The sequence below is a fragment of the Pongo pygmaeus genome, chromosome 5, assembly GCF_028885625.2.
Source record: "Pongo pygmaeus isolate AG05252 chromosome 5, NHGRI_mPonPyg2-v2.0_pri, whole genome shotgun sequence".
Classification (NCBI taxonomy): Eukaryota; Metazoa; Chordata; class Mammalia; order Primates; family Hominidae; genus Pongo; species Pongo pygmaeus.
In genome coordinates, this window is record NC_072378.2 from 24,351,298 (window position 1) to 24,376,632 (window position 25,335).

Consider the following 25,335-nt stretch of genomic DNA (forward strand, 5'->3'; position numbering starts at 1 on the left):
AAGACAGGCCAAGTGTGACGGCTCACACCTGTAATCCCAGCCCTTTGGGAGACCAAGGTGGGCAGATCACTTGAGCCCAGGAGTTCAAGACCAGCCTGGGCAACATAGTGAAACCTCATCTCTACAAAAAAGAAAAAATAAAACTATAAAGGGAGACAGAGAAGGTCATTATATAATGATAAAGGGATTAATTCAGCAAGAGGATGTAAGAATTGAAAATACATACTCATCCAATACTGAAGCACCCAGATATAAAAAGCAAATATTATTAAAGAGAGCAATAGACCCCAATACAGTAATAGCTGAAGACTTCAACATCCCCATTTTCATTATTGGACGTATCATCCAGACAGAAAATCAACAAAGAAACACTGGACTTATTATGCACAATAGACTAAATGGACCTAATAGACATATACAGCTTTATCCAACAGGTGCAGAACACACATTCTTCTCACCACATGGATCATTCTCAAGGATAGATCATATGTTAGGTCACAAAACAAGTTTTAAAAAATCTCAAAAAAAAAACTGAAAACATATCAAGTATCTTCTCTGACACAATGAAATAAAACTAGAGATCAGTAACAAGAACTCTGGAAACTGTACCAGTACATGGAAACTAAATAATATCCTCCTAAATGACCAATGGGTAAATTAAGAAAAAAATTAAGGAATTTCTGGAAACAAATGAAAATGGAAACACAACATAAAATGTATGGGATATAGCGAAGGCAGTACTAAGAGGAAAGTTGATAGATGTAAGTGCCTACATCAAAAAAGTAAAAAACTAATAATTCATATACCATAATGATGTATCTTAACTAGAAAAGCAAGAGCAAACCCAATCCAAAATTAAAAGAAATAACAACAGAGCAGAAATAAATGAAATTGAAACAAAAAATACAAAAGATCAATGAAAAAAATAGTTTAAAAAAGAAATAAAATTGACAAATTTTTAGCCAGACTAATAAAAAAAGACCAATGCAACAGAACAGAGAACCCAGAAATAAATCCATACGCCTACAATAAATTCATTTTTGACAAAGGTGACAAGAACATACACTGGGGAAAGGACAGTCTCTTCAATAAATGGTGCTGGGAAAACTGGATATCCATATGCAAAAGAATGAAGTTGGACCCTGATATCTCACCATATACAAAAATCAAATCAAAATGGATTAAAGATTTAAATTTAAAACCTCAAACTATGAAGCTACTGCAAGAAAACATTGGGGAAACTCCCTAGGACTTTGGTCTGGGCAAAGATTTCTTGAGTAATACCCCAAAAGCACAGGCTTATGGGATCACATAAAGTTAAAAATCATCTACACAGCAAAGGAAAAAATCAAAGTGAAGAGACAATCCACAGAATAGAAGAAAATATTTGCAAACTACCCATCTGACAAGGAATTAATAATCAGAATATATAAGGAACTCAAACAACTCAATAGGGAAAAAATCTAATACTCCAATTTAAAAATGGGCAAAACATCTGAATAGACATCTCTCAAAAGACAACATACAAATAGCAAACAAGTATATAAAAAGATGTTCAACATTATTGATCATTAGAGAAATGCAAATGAACACTCAAATGCAATTGAGACATCTCAACCCAGTTATTTTATTCAAAAGACAGACAATAAGGGATGCTGGCAAAGATGTAGAGAAAAGGGAATACTTGTATACTGTTGATGGGAATGTAAATTAGCATAGCAGAACAGTATGGAGGTTCCTCAAAGAACTAAAAATAGAACTACCATATGATCCAGTAATCCCACTGCTAGGGATATACCCAAAAGAAAGGAAATCAGTATATCAAAGAGATGTCTGCACTCCCATGTTTATTGCAGCACTATTCACAATAGCCATGATTTGGGAGAAACCTACGTGTCCATCAACAGATGAATGAATAAAGAAAATGTGGTATGGATACACAACGGAGTATTATCAAGCCATAAAAAAGAATGAGATACTGTCATTTCCATCAACATGGATGGAACTGGAGGTCATTATGTTAAGTGAAATAATCCAGGCACAAAGACAAACTTTGCATGTTCTCATTCATTTGTGGAAGCTAAAAAGTAAAACAATTAAACTCATGAAGATACAGAGTAGAATGTGGTTACCAGAGGCTGGGAAGGGTAGTGAGGGTGAGGAGTGGAGATGGTTAATGTATACAAAAATATAGTTAGATACAATGAATAAGAGCTTGTGTTTCTCAACACAACAGGGTGATTATGGTAAACAATAATTTATTGTACATTATTAAATAACTAAAAGGGTGTAATTGGAGTGTTTGTAACAAAAAGAAATGATAAATGCTTGAGGTCATGGATACCCCATTTACTCTAATGTGATTATTATGAATTATATGCCTGTATCAAAATATCTCATGTATCCCATAAATATATATACCTACTATGTGCCCATAAAAATTAAAAATAAAACAAAACAAAAATTCTATGTCCATCCAAACTGAAAGTTAAATGTGAAAGCATGAAAATATTTTCAGACTTGCTGGGTCTCAAAAAATAATGACCATTTCTCTAGCCATTCTCCAGAAATTACTGGAGGATATGTCCTGCCAAAATGGAGTCATTTTGGCACAAGACACAAAAGCAATTTTCATAATGACAGTAAGGGAAAATGGAAGATAACATCTGTGCCACAAGCCAAGAGAACAACCTTTGCAGGCTAGAACCAAAGCTCTGAGGACTCCACAAGGGAACCCTTGCACTGTATACTTATAAGTGCTCAGACTAGTCCCTGGCACAGAGTAAGCACCCAGAAAATGTCCACTGTCCATGCTAGCTACTGATCTGATCAGAATCACACAAAAAGATGTCTCACTTAATTTTCATCAGAAACTCCCCAAGCCCTACAATGATCAGGTAATGTGTGGAAGCAGTTTGCCTATTTGAGTACCCCAATACTTCTCAAGCTGTGCTCTAAAGAACAATAATCCCACCAGATGCTCCTCAGTAATAGGGATCCAAAGCAAGTAAAAGCGTGGAATATGTCCATACTAAAGGCTCTGAGAAATCCTGTAGCAGAGAAAATGACTTCACTTTGTATCATCCAACATTTCCCAAATTTGTAGTTGAACATGAAACTCATTACCAGAAGCATATATTAAAAGTACATGAAATTGGCCAGGCGCAGTGACTCACACCTGTAATTCTGGCACTTTGGGAGGCTGAGGCAGGTGGATCAGCTGAGATCAGAAGTTCGAGACCAGCCTGGCCAACATGGTGAAGTCCCGTCTCTAATAAAAATACAAAAATTAGCTGGATGTGGTGGTGCATGCCTGTAATCCCAGCTACTCAGGAAGCTGAGGCACGAGAATTGCTTGAACCTGGGAGGCAGAGGTTGCAGTAAGCTGAGATCATGCCATTGCACTATAGCCTGGGTGACAAGAGTCAGACTCTGTCTCCAAAGAAACAAACAAACATACAAAAAGTGCATGAAACTACTGCTCAATGGAACCCAATTTAGGAAATGACAGTAAACGCCCTGGGTAAGAGCCTTCAGCTTAACATCATCCAGAAGCTCTTGTTGCCCAGGTTGGAGTACAGTGGTGCAATCTCAGCTCACTGCAACCCCTGCCTCCTGGATTCAAGCAATTCTCATGCCTTAGCCTCCCAAGTATCTGAGACTACAGGCACACAACACTATGCCCGGCTAATTTTTGTATTTTTAGTAGAGACAGGGTTTCACCGTGTTGGCCAGGCTGGTCTTGAACTCCCAACCTCAGGTGATCCCCCACCTCGGCCTCCCAAAGTGCTTGGATTACAGGCATGAGCCACTGTGCCAGGCCACTTTATTATGTAATTTTAAAGGAAATAAAATCTTGCCCAGTTTCAAAGAAACAATTTGGTATTATCATCCAATTGTATAAAATATGAATAAATGGGTAGCTTTAAACTTACAAAGCTCAAAGGTATTTTATAGATATTTTATCTTTATATTTATCTCCACTGTGATAGCACACTGCATGGTGATTTGCAATAAAGGTTATATCTTATTTTGAAAACAACTAGGGCAATAGAGAAGAATAAAAATAGAGTTTATGTACAAAATAGGCCACAGTCTATACAGGAGTCCCAGGGTATCACGTAAGTGAGGAAATACTCCTTCCCTGTCTCGTAGTGCCAGGCAGTATTTAGTAATTGTCCCAGACATTGGACTAAATACATTTAAGTAGAAATGGCCTCTGTTCTTTAGTAGTGTGCTGGTACTTTCTATAAGGACAAAATTAATACAGAGGTCTGAGAAATGACTCAATACCCAGAAGGAAAAAATGTCAATGCTTGCAACATAATTCGGCATTTAGGGATAGTGAATAAAGTCTGGTCATTGAAAGGGAAAAGGTAAATTGCATCTACTTAACCAAGGAAAATTTATTGATAAAGATATAATTATGACTATTGGAAGAAAATGTGTAAGTACTGAGCAATTAGAACAAAGAAGAGAAAATGAAATGCTCTGGTGATTAGCAAGGAGTGGGGTACAGGGTAGGGACTCAATAAATGTTCACTGAAAAATGAAAGTAGTGACCTAGGAAAGGGGATGGGGCTCGAAAGTCATGAAATACGGGGAAGGACATTCAGACACAGAGAAAGGCTTGGGTTGCAGAGCTTAAGTCCTAGAATGTTTAAGTAACTGTTTTAAAAAATGGGATTTGATCATTTGATACATAAACTAGAGGTCAGCCCCCAAAATATCTACCTTCTTCAAGGTCCCCAAACCTTAGAAAAGAGGGTCTAAATGCTGAAGGCAGTCCCCAGCTAAGATGTGTGAAAGTAGAGAAGACCCGTTATAACATCAGACTGCTAAAGAGAAAAACTGCTTGTTAGTAATGACTAACTCCGACCACCTAGAAAATAGAAGGGATGAAAATCAATCATCCCCATTTAAAAAGTTAATATGAAATACTGGAGAGTGGAAGAAGAGACAAACAGGAACTCCCCAAAATCTCCCAGCTAAGCTTCAGGGTCTGCTGTGATATATCATTTTTATCACTGAAGGAAGACAGGTCAAAACACACACACATGAGAGCTTCCCTCACTTGTCCCTCCACCTCCCCTTTCAAATAGCCACACAGGCACGTCCACCTCTTAACCCGCAGCTATGTGTCAGTCTGGCAATTTCCAGAAATCACCAACCATTGACAGATCTTTGACTCTGGGTAAACTGGTTTCTCCTCTTTTCCCCCTCATTCACTAAACTAGGAAAATGCTGTTTATCCATTCTAAGTATTTGTAAACGAAGCTTATAAAATATCAGACTAAAATGCACCATCAAGATGTTCTAAAGCTTGGGTATCAGGAGTGTACCATTACTCAATGCTTACAGTTTGCAGCCCTTAATTTCAATTGTCACCAAAATATAGGTATAATTGACCTACATGCACACATACACATACATCAACAAATACTGACCCTGTGCTGACTACTCTGTGAGGAATGCTCTGAACGTTTATCTGTGTCCTTTACATGTGACCTATGGTCCAGGATCTGCTGATACTCTAAAGGACCAGGCCCTTTCCAGGTTTTATATCACCCCAGGCCTGACAAGGAAAACAGGGAGTTGAAGAGGGAGAAAGGGTGATAAACCTCATGGCTACATCTTCCTCCTCCCTCCACCCTGTCACCCTCTATGACAGGCATCTCACCAACATTCATGACATCAGACACCTCCCTAACCAAGCCTCCATGTGGCCCTTCCTCTGATTCCAGGATGAAATTCTCAGAGTGACCCAATTTCAGCTTCTTTCAGAGAAGCAGATAAATCATGCTTCAATCTTTGGTATGCCAGAAACTCACCACTGGGGCAGATGCATATTTTATCTGTAGTAAGCTACAGAAAGGTTCAGACCTGGCAGGGCGCAGTGGCTTACACCTGTAATCCCAGCAAGCTGGGAGGCCAAGGCAGGCAGATCACTTGAGCTTAGGAGTTTGAGACTAGCCTGGGCGACACGGTGAAACCCCGTCTCTACAAAAATACAAAAATTAGCCTTGTGTGGTGGCACCTGCCTGTAGTCCCAGCTACTTGGGAGGCTGAGGTGGGAGGATCACTTGAGCCCGGGAGGTCAAGGCTGCAGTGAGCCAAGATGGTGCCACTGTACTCCAGCCTGGGTGACAGAGTGAGACACTCCCTCAAAAAAAAAAAAAAAGAGAGAAAGAAAGAAAAAACAAAAAAGAAAAGGAAAAAAGAAAGGTTCAACCTGACTTTGGAGGCAGCAGAATTAAGGAAAGGCTGTGAAACTTGTCAGAGCCCCTGGTACGGCAAGAAGGAAAGAGGCCCTGCTTAGAAGTAATGGGTAGCATCTATGAAAAGGGAGGCAGGCAAGCCAAACTCTGGAGCTGGGGAAAAAATAAAGATGTGACAATCCCAAACTAATCCTCCTGCAGAGAATCACACTAATAGAAGAACCTCCGCCCATACCTCAGTGTCCCCACCCTAGTAACTCCGGGTCTGGCTCCTCCAGCTCTGCATTCCTCTCAGACCCAAACCCAGATGGATCCCTGACCTCGAGGCTCTGGCCTACACCAGTAATTCAACCTAGGGCAGTTCTGCATCCTACGACAGCAGGGTAACATGAGTTCTTGGCATTCTAAAGTGGAGCTCCTCATTTGTTTTCCCACTGGAAACAGCATTGCACACAGTGGGCAACCTACACAGCATTGGCAACACAATGCAATAATTAAGATGAATTATGGCTTACATAGAATTTTATGGGGTGCTTGTATGGAAAATGTGATCTGAGCATCAAAATACCTACTTAAAATGAATTTCTGGAATGAAATCTTCCAAAGGTTTGAAAATACCTCTGTAATTCAACTCCTCACAAATTTTTCCTTTTGAAAACAAAAAGCATCTTCAAACTCAACCCTGGGCTACATGAACAAATAACCCCCAAAAGAATTTACTGCAGAAGTCTCAACCCTATATCAGCTATAAAAGAATGCTTCCCTCATGGCATCTCTCTATATAGTGAACAAAGTATTTAAGAGGGCAGGATATGAAAAGAATCCTTTTGTAAAAAGAGCTAGTATTTTACTCCACTCAAATTGAGCCATACTTCTTACTAGTATTCGGCCAGCTTTTAATTTTTCAGTCTCTCAGTACTAAAGTAGATAGCAAAGTACACATTTTGAAACTAACTTTTATTAATAGAGTTTGAATTCACAATAAACCTCAAGAAAATTACTAAGACCTTTTGCTGTAGTAGAAATTTGTGGCACAATATATCATTCCAATAAGTGGATCATGAAGGTGTGAAAAAAATGCTGATCTTAAGAATTTTTATCACACTAGTACTTGATGTAATAAAATCTGACCCATATATCCCACAGTACACATTGTCATTGGGATGGGAAGTTGTGATCCACCAAGGGATAGAAAACCTGTATTTTTCCCTGTCATTGATTCCAGAATTTACAAGGAACTCAAAGAATTCAACAACAAAAAAACAATGAGAGCCCCATTAAAAAGTGGGCAAAGGACATAAACAGACATTTTTCAAAAGAAGACATACAAATGGCCAACAAGCATTTGAAAAAATGCTCAATGTCACTAATCATCACAGAAATGCAAATTAAAACCACAGTGAGATACCAGCTTACACCAGTCAGAATGGCTATTCTGAAAAAGTCAAAAAACAACAGATGTTAGCAAGGATGCAGAGAAAGGGCAATACCAATACACTGTGGGTGGGAATGTACATTAGTACAGTCTCCATGGAAAACAGCATGGAGATTCCTCAAAGAACTGAAAATAGAACTTTCATTCTATCCAACAATTTCATTACTGGATATCAAAAGAAAACAAATCATTATACCAAAAAGACACCTGCACTTGTATTTTTATCACAGCACTATTCACAACAGCAAAGATATGGAATCAACCTGAGTGTCCATCAATGGATAACTGGAAAAATAAAATGTGTGTATACAAACATACACACACACACACATTTTGTGGGTATGTGTATATAGATGTAGATATACACATACATACATATATAGATATATGTGTGTGTATATGTAGACATACATATACATATATAGATATAAACACACACAATAAAATACTATTCAGTCAAAAAAATGTAATCACGTCTTTTGCAGCGATGTGGATGGGACTGGAGGCCATTATCCTAACAAATAACTCAGAAATGTAAAGTCAAATGGCACATGTTGTCACGTATTAGTGAGAGCTAAATAATGCGTACACATAACAGAGGGTAGAATGATAGACACTGGAGACTCAGAAAGGTGGAAGGGTGGGAGCAGGAAGAGGGATGAGAAATTACTTCATGGGGACAATTTACACTATTCAAGTTATGGTTACACTAAAAGCCCAGACTTCACCATGACACAATACACCCATGTAACAAAATTGCACTTGTATCCCTTAAATTTACACAAATTAAGAAAAAAAGAAAACCTGTATTTCTGGTATCGGGTGAATGTGGTGGCAAGAGACACCAATGAATCATAAATCTTACCTTAGCTTATTAAACAAAACTAGTGTGCCACTTGGTGATGTCACCTTGGTGCCTTCTTACATACTTGCTTCCCAGATTTGATACCCCTTAAGAGGTAACGTGTAAGACAGCACATTTTCCTCATGTGCTTCCGGTTTTGTCTTCAGAGTCTCTTGTTACTGGGAACCACGCAAGTGCCTGGGTTGATTCATGGCTGAACCAAAGAAGCTCAAGTTTCAATGCCTCATAACTCTGAAGATGAATTGCAGTAACGCTTCATGCTTGGGGCAATGCAGGCAAACCATGTGCAGGTTGTAGCTATTAAGAATTTCAAGAGTATGACTGCTCAAGGGCAGTCACCCAACAAGGTCATAATATTCAGACATCCTTCTGCCAGCACCACACGTGCTCCCAATCAGTCATCAGGAATCTAAAAATCACAAGTTTCACGGAAACTATCACAGAACGACACTGGGAATAAACGAGGATTTGCATCAAGAAGAATACTGGCCCATGTATGGGCCCACAGGCATGCCCACTCACCCAAAGTGAAAGAGAGCCACATCCATCAAAAGAATACAAGTCTTATTTTTGCCTTTTTAATACTTTGCCTTGAAAATGTACTTACAATTATCAATACAATGTAAGTCAAAGAGACCAGGCTATTTTCTCTGCAGCCTTTTCAGTATTCCTACAGAGACCTAAATTCACTATACTTCTTGTGTTCACAAGAGTTCTAAAAGCACTACATTTTTTCATGTACCAAATATTAATAATACCAATTGATATCATCAATCATCCAAAATGCTATTTCAAAACAATCATCATTACTGTTTTGGTCATAGTGGAGAATGTAGCTAGTTGCCAGCCTCTAAAGCATATCTCAAGGCACTGCAACTCAAGTGGAAAGTGTAACAAAAACATGTGCTGGCCAGTTAAACTGCTATTTAAATGCAACACTAAAAATGCATTTCACACCCAACTTCATCAATCACCAACCAATCCTACTTTGCATCTTGGCTACCAAAAGAAAATGGGATTTGTTTCCCTGAAGAAATATGTCACTGCTCTGCTTGAATTATTAAGCTTAACTATTACAGAGAGAAACAGAGTCAAAAAAAAAAAAGAAAAGAAAAGAAAAAAGGAAACAAAATTAGACCCAGGTTGCCATCTACAGACTGATAGAAGCATTGCGCATTCATACAGCATTTGGTAACTGAATCAGTAAATATCAGCAATTTAAAAAAAAAATGTGACTATAATTTTAATTATTAAAAATCAAGATTACCTATGAAGTCTCTTTTTTCTAATTCAAATGAAAATACTGTATAGGTAAAGAACGCTAGATCAAACATTTGCACAAGTTAACATATGCTAGAAAATAATCATAGCTATTCACCCTAACCCTAAAATTTATCACTTTGAAATAAAACTAAACAGTTTATTTAATATCAAATTTAAAATACATTGTAAGTAGAAAAAGCCATGTAAATTTTATCTCTAAAACCAAATTTTTGCTTTTTTTTACATTATTATGAGTTCTTACACCCTTCACTTTCATTTTGCTTCAAATTCTTATTGCTTTTACCTTTCTAAAGAATAAGAGCCCTCTTGAAACATGAGTATTCAAAAGCACATACTTGGTTCTAATTACTAAAATAGATGACATTAAAGTAAAAAGCAACTTTAATAATAAATGATATGAAGGCTGAATTAAAGAAAGAGAGAAAGGGAGAGGGACTTTTGATATTATAATCTGGAAAATTTCTGTAGTCAAAGACATCTGCAGGGAGATCCATTAAGAACCAAATTGCTCAATTTTCAGTAGTATGGACTTAAGCTAATATGCTTAAAGTTATCAAGTGACGGTTTAATCTAGTGAACTGCACAAAATCCTTTTTCATTTTTCCTGGAAAAAAATTGTCTTTGGAAGCCAAGATTCATTTTCCAGGTTATATGTTCTTTCTACCCAAATGAAAAGATACAAAATGCTTCTATATCAGTGGTACAAGCCTGTTAGTGGAGGAAAAAAAAATTCATTCCCTAAAACCTTCCTTTAAAAGACACCGGCAGCGTTTCCTGTAACAATGAGATCCAGCAATTTAAAACCTATAATCTGCACATTATAAAACCACATTGGAAAATATAGACTTAAAATGGGCCACTGTCTAAAACAACTGCAAAATTCTCTAAAGAAAAAAATAAAAGAACAGGAAGGTTTATACCTTTTCTTTTTAAAATACTATTTGCTTCAATAATAAACACATTTTTTAATCTTCATGCCCACCAACACAAATGTTGTTAAAAACTGTGAATTTCTACAAAAGCAAAAATGCCAATAATTTTTTTTTTTAAGGCAGGGTCTCATTCTGTCACCCAGGCTGGAGTGCAGTAGCACGATCATGGTTCACTGCAGCCTCAGCCGCCTGGGCTCAAGTGTTCCTCCCACCTTAGCCTCTCAAGTAGCTAGGACTACAGGTGCATGCCACTACGCCCCACTAATTTTTTTAATTTGTTTTGCAGAAATGGGGTTTGGCTATGTTGTCCAGGCTGGTCTCAAACTCAAGTAATCCGACTACACGCCTTGGCCTCCCAAAGTGCTGGGATTACAAGCATGAGCCACTGCGCTGGCCAATAATTCAACTTTTTAATGAAGGTTACTTTCCTGGGAACAAGGGATATGTTAATACCGCCTCTTGTGTTCTCAAGTTTTTACAAATGAGATAACCTGAAAAGATGATCATTCTCTTTCTTCCAAGCAACAACTACTTAATTTAAAGACTTTTTAAAAATATACTGGAAGTAAGGATTGGGATTTCCATAGGCTAACAAGAACCTCACAGAAAAGAAGCAAATAACATAAAAGGCTTTCAACAAAAAAAAGAAAAGAAAAGAAAAGTTTAAGGCGGGTCCTCTTTCATAATGGGTATTAAAGTATTACAGAATTAACTATTTTTAAACTTCCTTCATTCATTCACTCAACCTAATTACTAAGTGCCTCAGACCTGTGCCAGTTGTTGGAAATAAGAAAAAACTGGTAGGACACAGCCCAAGGCTTTGGGGGCTTCACAATCTAGTATCTATTAATTTTGTAAAGCCTCTCTTATTTTTAGTGCTCTAGGTAGGGTATGTTCTTCAGGGCTAATTTCTTTTCTTTGATTCTTGTCACATAATAGGCACTTGGTAAGTATTTGCTGACTGTATTTCACCCTAGCCTCCTTGTTTTCTACTCACGGGAAAGGACTGTACAAATTTCAAGATAATCAAAACTTTAAAAAGAAATCTTAGTAAGAACACACATTTTTCAGATAGATAATAGAGCTAAAGAAAAAAAAATTTAAATTAGCTGCCCAAGGTCAATGGCAGAGCTGGGACAAGAATCTAGGACTCCTGACTTCCAGCTAGTCTCGATCATTTAGGTCTTTGATGATTCAGACCCCTCCACTTCTCTGTGGAACTGGTTCACCCATCTCGCCTGTTCTTTTAACCTAGCCTCACGCATCTTTGTTCTGACTCTTTAATCATTTGTGCAGCTTTCTCTAAACCCTCACAGGAGTTCAAACTGTCTCCTCAGCTGTGAAGCTCATATTAGCTCTAATTCTAATGTAACTCTTCATATCGACTTTGAAATAAGCTGGAGCTCCCAGGTGGAAGGTAAGGCTTTGCCCATTAATCTGAAACCTGATCCCTTCAGTCCTCTTCCTGGAACTCCTCACCGTCCCACGGGTGGGGTGGGGTGGGGTGGGGTGTGTGAGGGGATCTCAGGGCAAGAGGAGCAGGAGTCATTCCACTGGTCTGCTTCCCAGCCAGCCATTTCCACCCCAGCGTCACTCCACTCTGGGAACACACTGGGAATAAAACCAAAACTCGCCCCTCTTACAAAAACCTAACATCAAAGTTAACAATTTTCATTGCATACTTCCTTAGTCTACTACACTTTTATCTCATACCAATGAAATCTTGGACTAATGCAATTTTTTATTTTATTTTATACCATCTCTCACCTGCTAGTGCAAGATGAAACTACATCTAATTTTGCTGAACAGGTTATTGTTTACTGATAAAATGTTATGTCTATTTAGTATTCTCTTGGTTATCAGTATAATTAACAAAATGACTTTTCAGGAAAGATGATCTTTGACTAATAAAGCATAATGAACATGGGCAAGGGTTACAGACACACAAATAAGAGACCAATATCATAGAAGTTGTAGGTAAAAATATTAATCAAGCAATATCAGTGGAAGCAGAGGATGAAAAAAATATACTTTTAAAATAAGACTACCACAAAATATATTTGATCTCAAAACAAGTGTCCTCATGGCACAACATCTAATTACAAATAAAAACCGAGCATAAAAACAGCAGCATCTCTCATATACAAATACAATTTTCTTTGAGAACTCTCATATATGAAAACAAGGAATATCTTCTGTGGGCCCAGAGAAACAATGGATCTATTTAAGAATTAAAATTGTATCACAGCCTTAAGATAATAATAACACACTTACCACTGTTTGGAATGGTTTCTTGTGAATTCTTTAATTTTACATTTTGTTTCACTTTCATCAGTTTTTCTGAATTCACATCTTCTTTTTTCCCTTTCCTCTTCAGGGGCTGAGGAGATGAGTTGTCACTGGATCCAATTGTTGACTTAGATTGGCGATCATTTCCCTAAATGGCAAAGTATTAGACCCTTATTATTAGCTAATGAACTCTCAAAAAGATTCCCAGTAAATACATGGCATTAACTACTGGTAAGCAGGGCAGGGACAGGGAGGTGTATTGTCCTGGTTCTGCAACTGTCCATCTTTATACATTAACTCCAAATGTATCTTCCTGGAGGCAAAAGGATCTAGGAGAGGAAGGAGGATAAAAATAATAGCTAACAATCATTGGGTTCTTAATATGTACCAGGTATTCTATAAAACTGTATTCACTCAATCCTCATGCTAGCCCTAGTTACTAGCTCACTAGCCTCATGCTAGTGAGATAGACACTACTGTTACCACATCACTGTATAGATGAGCAAGCGGGGTTTAGAGGACAAATCTTGTGTAAGGTCCTGTAGCCAGTCAGGGACAGAGCAGCTGCCTCCAAAACCACTGTAAATCCACTGCCTTAACAATCCTCTCACTCCTGCACCTTTCTGCAAAATCAGCCAGTGTCTACTGGACGAGAAATGGTGACTTCCCCCAGAGTGATCAATTAATCTACAAATACCTTCTTAACAAGTTGTCGCTATGGTTGTATAGATGTCATCCTACAAGATGTCATCATATACTGTGCTTGTAGAAATTCTCCAATATTAACAAGTCTGTTGGTGACCACCATGGTCTGTAAGAATCGCAAATCCAGAGCAACACACAGATTCAGGAGGCTCAGGACCACACGTCCCCACTTGTTCCTGAGGGAGCTGCGCAGCTGCTTGCCCCTACTCCCGCAAGGCAGCCAGGGTGATCACACCTTCCATGGTTATCTCTGGTCCCCATGTGTCTCTCACAATGAAGACCCTGTGGCTGCCAAAAGTGGGCTCCTCCACACAAGAGGGAGGTTGAGTTTCGGTGGCTCTTATCGCTGGCCCAGTACAGCTCTTGGGGAGCCACACAGCAGCCACTACATTGGGGGCTACTGCAAGGAACAGCTGTGCTGATACTTGGCCACTGCTACAGCAAGAAACTCCCTCTTGCCAGGCATGGTAGCTCCAGCGTGTAGTCCCAGCTACTTAGGAGGCAGAGGTGGGAGGATCACTTGAGGTCAGGAGTTTGAGGCCAGCCTAAGCAACGTAGCAGGACCCTCCATCTCTAAAACTAAAAATTTAAAAAATCAGCCTGGCGTCCTGGTGCATGCCTGTAACCCCAGCTACTCAAGAGGCTGACACAGGAGGATCACTTGAACCCATGAGTTAGAGATTGCAGTGTGCTGTGATCACACCACTGTATTCCAGCCTCGGCAACAGAGTGAGACTCCATTCTCTAACAAAAAGAAAAGAAAAGGAAAGAAAAAGAACAAGAAACTCCCTTACTAAGGCAGCCTTGGCTCTCAGATGCTCAGGTGCTAAACTTACCTGAGAGTATATGGTAAGAGGCTGCAGGTAGTGGAAAGAATGCAAGTTTTAGAAACCCCAAATACGTGGCTGAGAGCTACTGCTCTGCCACTGAACACGGGGACCATGGGTTAACTAACTCTTAATTTCTCTAAGCCTCAGTTTCCTCATTATTTGAGTGGAGTTAATGTACTTGCCTTTAGGTCTAGCATGAGGATGCAATGATAAGGCTTATGGAGTGACTAGTACAGTGAGTGATGTATGGTGTTTGTTTAATAAGTATCAGAATGCTTTCTTCAACAGCAGAGAGTTAATCTTTTTCTTAAAAATCATATCAAACTCATACCATATTGAGTGTAATCTTTATGCAACATCTGTACTATGCTTGTGTCTGAAAGTAAATGTAGTAATATTAAATAAACAAATCTGCCTAGAAAACTATTATAACTGTTCATTTTAAACATTTATATATTCAGTCATCCAGAAGCATTTAAATGGATTTAGCCATCATCCAATTAGGAATAGAAAAATTCACAGCCTTACAAATGAAGTTATTTATGCTATTTTGTCATAGCCTACAAGTAAATGAATTATGCATAGGTTTATTAACAGTATGAAAACTTGTCCAAATCTATAACACTTTTTGTGTAATTTAATTTCGTATTCCAACTGCAATTTAAACATACAGTTGCCATTTAATTATTATGGTCACTGCAACCAGAGGTTTGTTTTTTTTTTTCTTTTCTTTTCTTTGAGGATTCTTTCTTGAGAATCTTAAGCTCTGCCATAAACTGTCTGGCAGAAGAAATATACAATTATAGTAGAAGTTCCAAAACCATCAGCCAAGTCTCACAGTCCCTTTTATTCTCAATGGAGTCTTTCATCCCAAGACTTTAAAAATTTTATTTTATTTTTTTTTAGATGAAGTCTCACTCTGTCATCCAGGCTGGAGTAAAGTGGTGCAATCTCGACTCACTGCAACCTCTGCCTCCTAGGTTCAAGAGATTCTCCTACCTCAGCCTCCCAAGTAGCTGGGATTATAGGTGCACACCACCACGCCCAGGTAAATTTTTTGTATTTTTAGTAGAGACAGGGTTTCACCATGTTGACCAGGCTGGTCTTGAACTCCTGACCTCAGGTGATCCGCCCGCCTCAGCCTCCCAAAGTGCTGGGATTTACATGTGTGAGCCACCGCACCTGGTCAATTTTAAAAATTTAAAAGCTTTAGATGAGAAGATCAACCTTTCACACGCCATTAGCAAGCTTACTAGAATGTTCTGAGATGCCATTGAACTTGCAAGGACTGGAATGGAACCCAATGAATGAGAAACCCTGTAGCTCAGCAGGATCATTTTCTGCAGTTCTCTGGGGAAAGCATTACTCACAAAGGAGCATGACAAGGGAGACACAGAAGCCCCACTCTGGAGTGGGTGTCTTTCTAAGTCACCTCTCTTTTTATGAATAGACAGGAAAGTTCCGATTTATCAAATTTCTGATAGAGACACTCGAAAAAGGGTAATTTTGGAGCATTAAGAAAGACTAATTGATTCAAATCACTACATAATGCATAGATTTTGCAGCTGACATTCATGCATTCAATTATTGAGTAATAACTAATTTCCAGGAACTTTGTGAGTAAAAAGTAAACTAAACTAAAGAAAGAATTGTTTTGTAATTAGAAAATTTCAAATAACTGAAATTTTTTTTTTTTTTTTTTTTTTTTTTTAAAGATGGGCTCTTGCTATGTTCCCTAGGCTGGCCTCAAATTCCTGGACTCAAGCAATCCTCCTACCTCAGCCTCCTCAATAGCTGGGATTACAAGCATGTGTCACTGCACCCAGCTAAATGCTTTTAAGAAAAAAAAAAAAAAAGGAGGGTGAAGGGGGAGAAGAGAAAAAAGTTGATTCATCTAAAGTGTTAATGTGAAAATACATAATACACTATATATAAATTATATACACATATAATTCATATATTTGCTTTACACAATTACATAAATTATACATAGAGAGGGGAAAGGACAAAGGGAAAGAGGGAGCTTTTTCTTTCTGTAAGGCTTCCACATGTGACTTGTAACTCAAATACATAGATAGTCATTGCTATTGGCAGAGCATAAGAGATAGGGGAGTTTTGCTATCTCATACAGCTATCCCAGTAATAAAACGATATCACTGGGTGTCCCTTACATGCTACATACACATTAACACAAATACTTACCAAATTTATAGATAAGCATTATTATCACCATTTTATAGATAAATAAATTAACTTTCTAAGGGTCTGATTTTTCTACTACATTGAAACTTTCTAATGTCCAAAGCACTAAAAACTCCTATTATATAGTATGGTTCCCTAAAAACAGCCATCCCAGAAGTAACAAATTATGGCTTTATCTCAAAGTGGAAGAAATCAAGAAGCAGCCTAATTTGACAGGGTGTCCTATGCAAAAACTAGACCCCTTGAGATACTCCAACCACTGTCCTGCCCCCTTTGTCTCACATGCATATCAGTATATCCAAAAGGAATACCAAACCTCTGGCTCAAACAAACAAAGCCAAAACAGCCTCCAATCATCCCTCACTCTACGAAGATTGGGATTTTCTGGTTTTTTTGAGACTCTCACTCTATTGCCCAGGCTAGAGTGCAGTGGTGCTATCTCAGCTCACTGCAACCTCCGCCTCCCGGGTTCAAGTGATTCTCGTGCCTCAGCCTCCCGAGTAGCTGGGATTACAGATGCCCGCCACCACGCCCGGCTAATTTTTGTATTTTTAGTAGAGACGGGGTTTCACCATGTTGGCCAGGCTGCTCTCAAACTCCTGACCTCAAATGATCCTCCCCACTTGGCATCCCAAAGTGCTGGGATTACAGGTGTGAGCCACCACACCTGGCCAAGATTGAGATATTTCTTAAACAGTTCCCTAGGCTCTTTCCAACTAGAGCCAACCAACTCAGGTTTTTTTCATTAGCATAAAAACTCATTTCCAGTCCCCATGAAAATGTGCCAAAAACATATAGACCAAAAAACATCAAATTTAAAATAATTTCATGAGAGGTTTGCCTCAGTGAGCAGCCTTCACGATGTATTTCATGGGTGCACCCAGAGACATTATAAGCCAGGGGTGGTGGGTGGGAACTAGATGGTGACTCCACCTGAAATTTCACTCATCTGCATATCTGGTAATGACAAGAGTAAGAAGCCCTTTTACCTATACCAGCCTCAGTTTCCCCCATGGCAAAATGGAGTTTTGGAGTATGAGGAATTTATCTTAATATGTTTATAACTTGCTTCACAGTGACATTGTGATACTTGAATAATAACGAAATTTTTTATCAAAACCTTAGAAATCATAATATTTGATCCTGTAAACTACTGACCATAAGATGTATAAGCCAAATGGTAATAAGGACAACAAAAGATCATTTAGTCGTTGGCTTTCACTTTCAAATACTTTCCTGATTTTTTTCGTCTTTTCCAATAGAGGGTGCTGTGATTCTACATGGTGTCACCTTGCCACTAGAAAACAGCCTTCTGCAGATGGGTTTATTCTTCAAGCTCAGGAAATTTAAGATAATTTATTTACATCTTCCTTTTGTTTTTAAGGCTAGAATCACAACTTAAAATTTTTCTCAACATGCTAATTTCTGTGACTCCCGCAGCACTGAGGCTGTAGAAGGAATGACTTCTGGTCTGTCTTGCTTTGCACAAGGCATTCCCCTGGCTCCCTGACCGACTCAGTTACGCACCAGCAGGGGTCCCTGTGTAGACTATGGCAGCTGCTTTCTCTCTTTCTCTCTCAAGTTCTACCAGTCCTTCATCCACACTCCCTTCTATATGCAAAAGAGCAATTCCTAGAAAGCCACGTAGGGAAAAGTAAATTTCTAAAACCCTAGTTCTGTGTCCCCTTTGATTTGCATCATGAGTTTAGGGTGCTTTCCCCATGGATTTTGCAATGTTTCCTAAAGCCAGAAGCTAAGCTCTCCCCACACAGTCCCCTTCACTCATACCCCTCCCTCTCAGTGCCAGGCAGCTAATGATCTATAAAACGCATGCATTCTCCAGGGAACCAATTCATTAAAGGAAAGGAGTAAATTAATCCTGTTAAAAATCGAGCTTGTGACTTTGGATTTACTGGCATAGGAAGTTCTGTGTGGCTCAATGCCAAACATTCACACACTGCCTAAGCCGAGTTAGTGAGAACCTACCAGGCACCGGGCACTGTGCCAGGGGTTATTCTCCTCTACTCAAACGTGACCTCCTGAAAGAGGCCTTTCCAACCACCCAGCTGAAATAGCACCCTCTCTCACTTCCTCTTCCCATGTCTTCATGTATTTTTATTCATGTTTATCCCTGGTGTATATCACATGTATTGGGCATTGGTTTCTGGAATGTAACCTCCGTGCATTTAGTACTTCAGAATCTCTGGGCCCTGAAGCACCAGAACAGTCCCAGGACATCATATGAACTCAATAAATAGTTGTTGGATCAATGAATCAATCAATGACAATATACTCAAAGAAGAGTTATAATAGATGTCCGCCCCCACTGCAGCCACCTAGCGGACTCACCTATATCACATACTTGTATGTGTCCCACTGCCTCTTGCTTCTATTCTTGCCCCAACCCATTTCTCTATAAATACCACAGCCAGAATGAGCACTTAAAAATGTGAAGCAGGCCAGGCGTGGTGGCTCACGCCTGTCATCCCAACACTTTGAGAGGCCGAGGCAGGTGGATCGTGAGGTCAGGAGTTCAAGACCAGCCTTGACAAGATGGCGAAACCCCATCTCTACTAAAAAAAATAAAATACAAAAATTAGCCAGGCGTGGTGACGAGCGCCTGTAATCCCAGCTACTCGGGAAGCTGAGGCAGGGAATTGCTTGAACCCGGGAGGCAGAGGTTGCAGTGAGCCGAGATCATGCCACTGCACTCCAGCCTGGGCAACAAGCTGAGACTCCATCTCAAAAAAAAAATTTAAAGCAAATTATATAATTCTCTCCCTATAACCCTCAAATGGCACCCCATCAAGAAATAAAATCCACACTCTTTGCATGGCTGCATGATTGAGCCCTGCGTGCCTCTCCAATCTCATTCGTGGCCTTCTTTCTGCCCTTCTCACATGCCAGGCTCTTTAGCCAGGGCCTGTGTGACTCTGTTTCCTCTGCCTTGGATGCTTTTCTTCCCCTGCCTCATCCCGGGCACAATTGGCTCCGTTACGTATCATTAAGGTCTCAGTTTCAGACAATTTTATATAAATCAATGCCCTGCCACATTTTATTTTCCCCATAGTACTTATCACCATCTGAAACTATTTGTACATTTGTTTACTAGTTGATCATGTCTACTCCCATTCATCCCATCCATACACTCCCCTACACACACACACACACACACACACAAAAACGCGCACACACACTGGAATGAAAGCACCATAACTCCAAGTCCTCATCTATCTACCACTATACGCTCAGTGCCTATAGTAGTTCCTGGCACTTAGTAGGAGCTCAGTGAATATGTTTGGAATGGATGACGGATGGAGTGGATGAATACAGGGTGCTATGGGAACACTGTGGATAGAGGGACAAACTCTGCTATCATTTTATTTTTCTAAGTCATAGCATGGAACTACGTTTGACAACTTTGCTTTCTATGGGATGCAAATATACCTTATAACTCTGAGTCTTTGCTTAACGTCACTTCCTCCATGAGGCCTCTCCTGACACACCTATCTAAATGTGTTTTTCTTTTATTGTCTCTCATATTACTCTGCACTTTTCTTTCATTTCTATCATACTTCATAAGTATCCATTGATTAATGGAATCGCTTGTTTCACCTTTGTCTCAAGTAGACCATGAGTATCAGAGAGAGCATCAGATCTTTGTGCTCATTGCTGTATCCCTGGGGCTTACTACTGTGCCACACACCTGGAAAATTCAATCATCAGATGAACTGATGTGATGACCTCGATGTATCACAGTATTCACAGCACAGTCTAAAAAACTTACAAATGAGCAAGAAATAAAAATTGCATGTGTGTACCTACACATGCATTTTAAAGCAGGAAACGCTCTACACATTTTTAATGAAAATTTTAGTTTTTCAAATTTCAGAACAGTAAACATTTCATTCCAAAGTTCAGTCACTGTGAATACAAAGAGTTGGGTCATGATTTTGGTCCTGACATTGACTTTCCCTGTGACTTGGGATCAATTTATTCAATTACAATGGGTCTCTGTTAAACCATCATTCCTCTAGCTGCAGTGTGATAATTAATAAGCTAATATCTATACAGTACACAGAAGGGATTCTGCTACAAAGTCCTAAGAAAAACAAAAAAAGCAAAATACAATTTCCAATCCCTAAATTCATGAGTTTTATTAGCTTTATAGTTGCTCTGATATCATTTTCACCTACTGAAATATTCTTCTCACTCTTCTTTTACCCCACACCTGTGAAGTTAGGTTGCCTCAAGCCTGGGCCCTCTGTAGTTCTCACTGCACCATCTTCCTCTAGGATCCCCTCATCCATTCTCTCACTTGGCAGCACCAGTGAGACCTGCTCTGCACAAGCTGTGCTGGGTGATGAAGTACCACAGTGATGCTATGTCTGCTCTTCAACTAGGACCATTACATGGCTGGTCAAATCTACAACTCAGGCCAGGTGCGGTGGCTCACACATGTAATCCTAACACTTTGCGAGGCCAAGGCAGGCCGATCGCTGGAGCCCAGGAGTTTGAGAACAGCCTGGGCAGCAAGGTGAAACTCTGTCTCTACAAACAACACAAAAATTAGCCAGGCATGGTGGCACATGCCTGGAGTCCCAGCTACTCAGGAGACTGAGGTGAGAGGATCGCTTGAGCCTGGGAGGTCAAGGCTACAGTAAACCATGATCATGCCACTGTAAACCACCCTGCGTGACAGAGTGAGATCCTGTCTCAAAAAAAAAAAAAAAAAAAAACCACCTGCAACTTCAGTCCCGATGTCCTTGGCAGGCCTCAGCTCTGCCATTTACAACTGCTTTCGGCACACTTTCAACTAAGTTTCCTGATGATACTTCCAACTCAACATGTTTGAAATTACGTAGGTCATTCTTTGCCCTGGCTGCCCTCTTCTTGGCCATAGAACTACCATTTTCTCAAATTCCAAGCTTAAAAACCTCAGTTATCTTTGGCCCCAATTTCTCTATTAACCCCTTGTATCCAATCATCACACAAATCCTTTGTTCCTTGGTTTCTTCCAGAATAATCATCACTTCCTGCTGCCTCTACCACCTCCCCAGTCTAGGCTCCTTTCCCCTCATACCAAGATAGTTGCAACTGCCTCAGAACCGTGGACTTATCTATGGCTTCTCACCACATGAAGTCTTCCTCCATGTAAAAGATCTGATGCTCCCAAAATGGACTCAGATTAATATTCTCACCTCTCAGAAGCCCTTGTGGGCTGCCCTCTATTCAAGGACAAAGACTAGACTCTTCATTCTGCTATTCAAGGTCATGTAATAACTGTCACCAACTACCATGTCAGGCACATCAGCTCCCACACCAAAAAGGACCATCTGTTCCAGTCAGCCTAAGGGACTCATTGTCCCGGGGCTCAGGAGCAGGAGCTCTGAGCTGGCTGTGTAGATGCAATTCCTCCCCTGCCATTTGCTCAGTAGGAGCCTTTGTTTGTATTGTATTGTATTTTATGTTATTTTGTTTCATTTTTTTTGAGACAGTGTCTCACTCTGTTGGCCAGGCTGAAGTGCAGCGGGGCAATCTCTGCTCACTGCAACCTCTGCCTTCAATGGGAGCCTTTGAACCTGTCACTTCTACTCTGTGTACTTCCTTTTTTCATTCCTTTTTAATGTAGATGACAAAGATGCCTGCCTTGTGGGGTGAGGTTAAATAAATCACTACTGTAAAGAGCTCGGCATAGTGTTGAGCCCTCAAGTGCCCGATAAATGTCAGCCAGCATGACTGCTTCTTCGCATGCCCACGTCTGCCCCATTCCTCTCACCCTCCCTTGGATCTGAAGGTCCTCTCCCCTCATCTACCTTTTTCTGAATTTTAAACAGCTTCAAAGGCAGAGCTCAAATTCAACATCCTCTGTGGACCACTGCCATTGTACATTCATTCCTTCCCTCCCTCTCACGGTCACCAATCTCTAGATATTTGATGTTTAGCATTAGCTTGTTTGTTGCCTTTTTAAGCTATCTTCTTTATTTCAAGTAGATTGTAAGTTGCTTGAGGGCAAGAGCTCTATTGATTTTTATTTTATTTTTGTCATAAATAGTACAAGAGTCTCAGCTAATGAGTTCTTAATATCTGTTATGCTGAGTTCGGCCCTACTTATGTACACAAAATTATTTTTCTTTCTTTCAAGAATTTCACATGATATAACCAAAAAAAGGAGGGATCTAAATCATTAGGAGACAATATCATTGCCTAGAAATCATTTACTTTACAAAATACCAAAATAAGAATGTTGCTTAATTAATTCAGGGTGTGGGTGGAAGATGTCAAATCAGTTCTGATCACAACTTGTCGGGCAATTCAACCAAAAGGGAAGAAAGAGAAGCTTCAGCCAGGAAGAACTGCCAAGGCAACGATCTGGCATGACATGGAGCTCACCCCATCAGGGAGTGCAGACTGAAAATACAAGGTCAGGAAATTACCTACTAAATGCTGTCATTGCTCCCACAGAGTAGGTATTTAATAAATGTTTGCCGAATTAACGAACAATGAATAAATGATAAATGGAAAATATTCAGATGGCAAACTAAATACCTGGAACAATTCTCAATCTTTTCAAGGAACATTAATGAGGATTACCCCTTTTCTCACCAAAACTTCCCTTTTAGTCTTCGTTAAAGATAGAAACCAAGACTGGATGATCATTGATGTGACCTACTACAATGGTTCTTATAGTTTTAAGTATTATTGCCAAGATTTTAAGGGCAATATGAATTATGTCAGGTGTATATACAAGGAAAAATTTTAAAATACATATTCTAAAAAATGTTAGCTCTGTTTAGGACCATAAGTGTTATGTTAAAGTTCTAGTGCTGTTTCACATAATTGGTTATACACCATGAAGCGGCTAAGTTTTATCTCTTGGAACTTAATTGAAACCCAAAGGACAGTCTCTTTGTATCATATAAAAAATACAGAACGTTAACGAGGAAAGCATCTGATACTTACACTCCCTTTAGACTTTCTGGATCCTACAATAGGAGGTAGTGAAGAAGATTTCTGACTGTGGAAACAAATTGCAATTTAGAAATCTGAATGTTGTTTACAAATAATGTACGATGCAAGATAATTATCATCCCCACTTGAAAGTCAACTGTTTACTGCTGTGTTTCACAAAAGGTAGGTAACATACACTTTAACATATACTTTCCCAATTTCACAAAGATCATAAAATTTCCAAATTCCATCCCAAAAGATTTGTAATGTTTTCCTGTATACTATTTTAATCAATGCTTACAAATAAATTTTAGTATTACCTGAAATTTGTATAGCATTTTTATCCAAATCCCGAAGTGTTCTATTTGCATTTCAAAAAATCATTTCCAAATGTGAATAATGATTTTTCCAGACTGAGTTAAAAACAAATTTCCTTTGTTTCTATGATGTCTCCTATGTCTACCTCTGATAGAACAGCAGAGGTAAAACACTGGCATTTGCATTCAGGTAGTTTTTAAACAAGTTGTCCTCATCAAAAAATTAAAAATTCTTTTAGGCTGTAAGAATAAGTTGTTTTGTTGATATCTATATTATTAGGAAAAGACCCATCTTGAAACCCAACTGAATCTCTCCAAAAATAGAAGGACACATATATAAAAAAAATTCTTATTAATTGTATGAGAAAGGCCAATGTGAGTTAGTTTCCTTATTACCATCAAGTACATATTGTTATTCACAGCAGGTTAACCTAGGGTTGCTTAGCAAAGATGGCTAAAGATTTGATTTCATGGATGGGTAAGGTTGGTTAGCAATAAGTCAGCTGGCAAATAATTCAAAAGTGCTAGAAAACCATGTGCTCTTGCATAGTTCAAAAACCACTCCTGAAATTCCATTTCATCTATTACTTATTTAGAAGCTCTTGGCCAGCCTCTCCATCAAGTTACACAGATTGTGAATTAATTGCAAACACAATGGTGATATTCTGCTCTACTTCTGCAGACGACAACCACAAAAAAATTGGTTTGCAATGGCAAGGTGGCCACAGAATCTCTGGGAAGAGCAACCGAGATGGATCCCTGGGCACCATGAGCAAGCCGAGAGATCCTGCAGCAGGGGCCAGAGCTCTTCTTGAGTGACTCCACAGTGTATCTCCTTGGCTGAAATAAAGCATCTTTCACAAATATATGACATTTCATGGAGAGAAACGGCTTACGGTATATTGTAATTAAAAGTATAATACTTAAAATCTTACATGCATTAACTGTACACCCATCCTCTCTATTTGCATAAGCGGAATTATGTTGTTTTTATATTTTACAGTTATTATTAAAACAAGTATAAAATATTATGGGTTTTTTAACACTCTTGGATGTTTCTATCCAAACCAACTGAAAAGTTATTTGATCTAGCAACTATTAAGACACAAAAACTTCTAATAATGTTTGCTGTAGAGAAGCTCATTGCCGTGTATCTTCTTCACAATAATAAATTTTTGTATTTACTATAAATTTCATGCATGCTAAAAAAGAACTATGTAGTCTTTCATAACTTCCCAGAAATTATATTTTTGCTCAATAGCTCTCAGTCTCCCATCATGGCAATAAAAACAAAGATCAAGGTATAC

At 39.0% G+C, this 25,335-nt stretch overlaps 1 protein-coding gene across 3 annotated transcripts in view; it reads right to left on the reverse strand.

The window, feature by feature from the left end:
• Positions 1-25,335, reverse strand: part of DCDC2 (doublecortin domain containing 2) — a 215,211-nt gene that overhangs the window by 95,510 nt on the left and 94,366 nt on the right. For all 3 annotated transcript variants that reach the window (XM_054492628.2, XM_054492627.2, XM_063665870.1), the window contains exons 7-8: positions 23,724-23,778; positions 13,009-13,171 (exon numbers count right to left, since the gene is read on the reverse strand). In XM_054492628.2, coding sequence (XP_054348603.2) covers positions 13,009-13,171; positions 23,724-23,778 — 218 coding nt within the window. The remainder of the gene's footprint in view (positions 1-13,008; positions 13,172-23,723; positions 23,779-25,335) is intronic.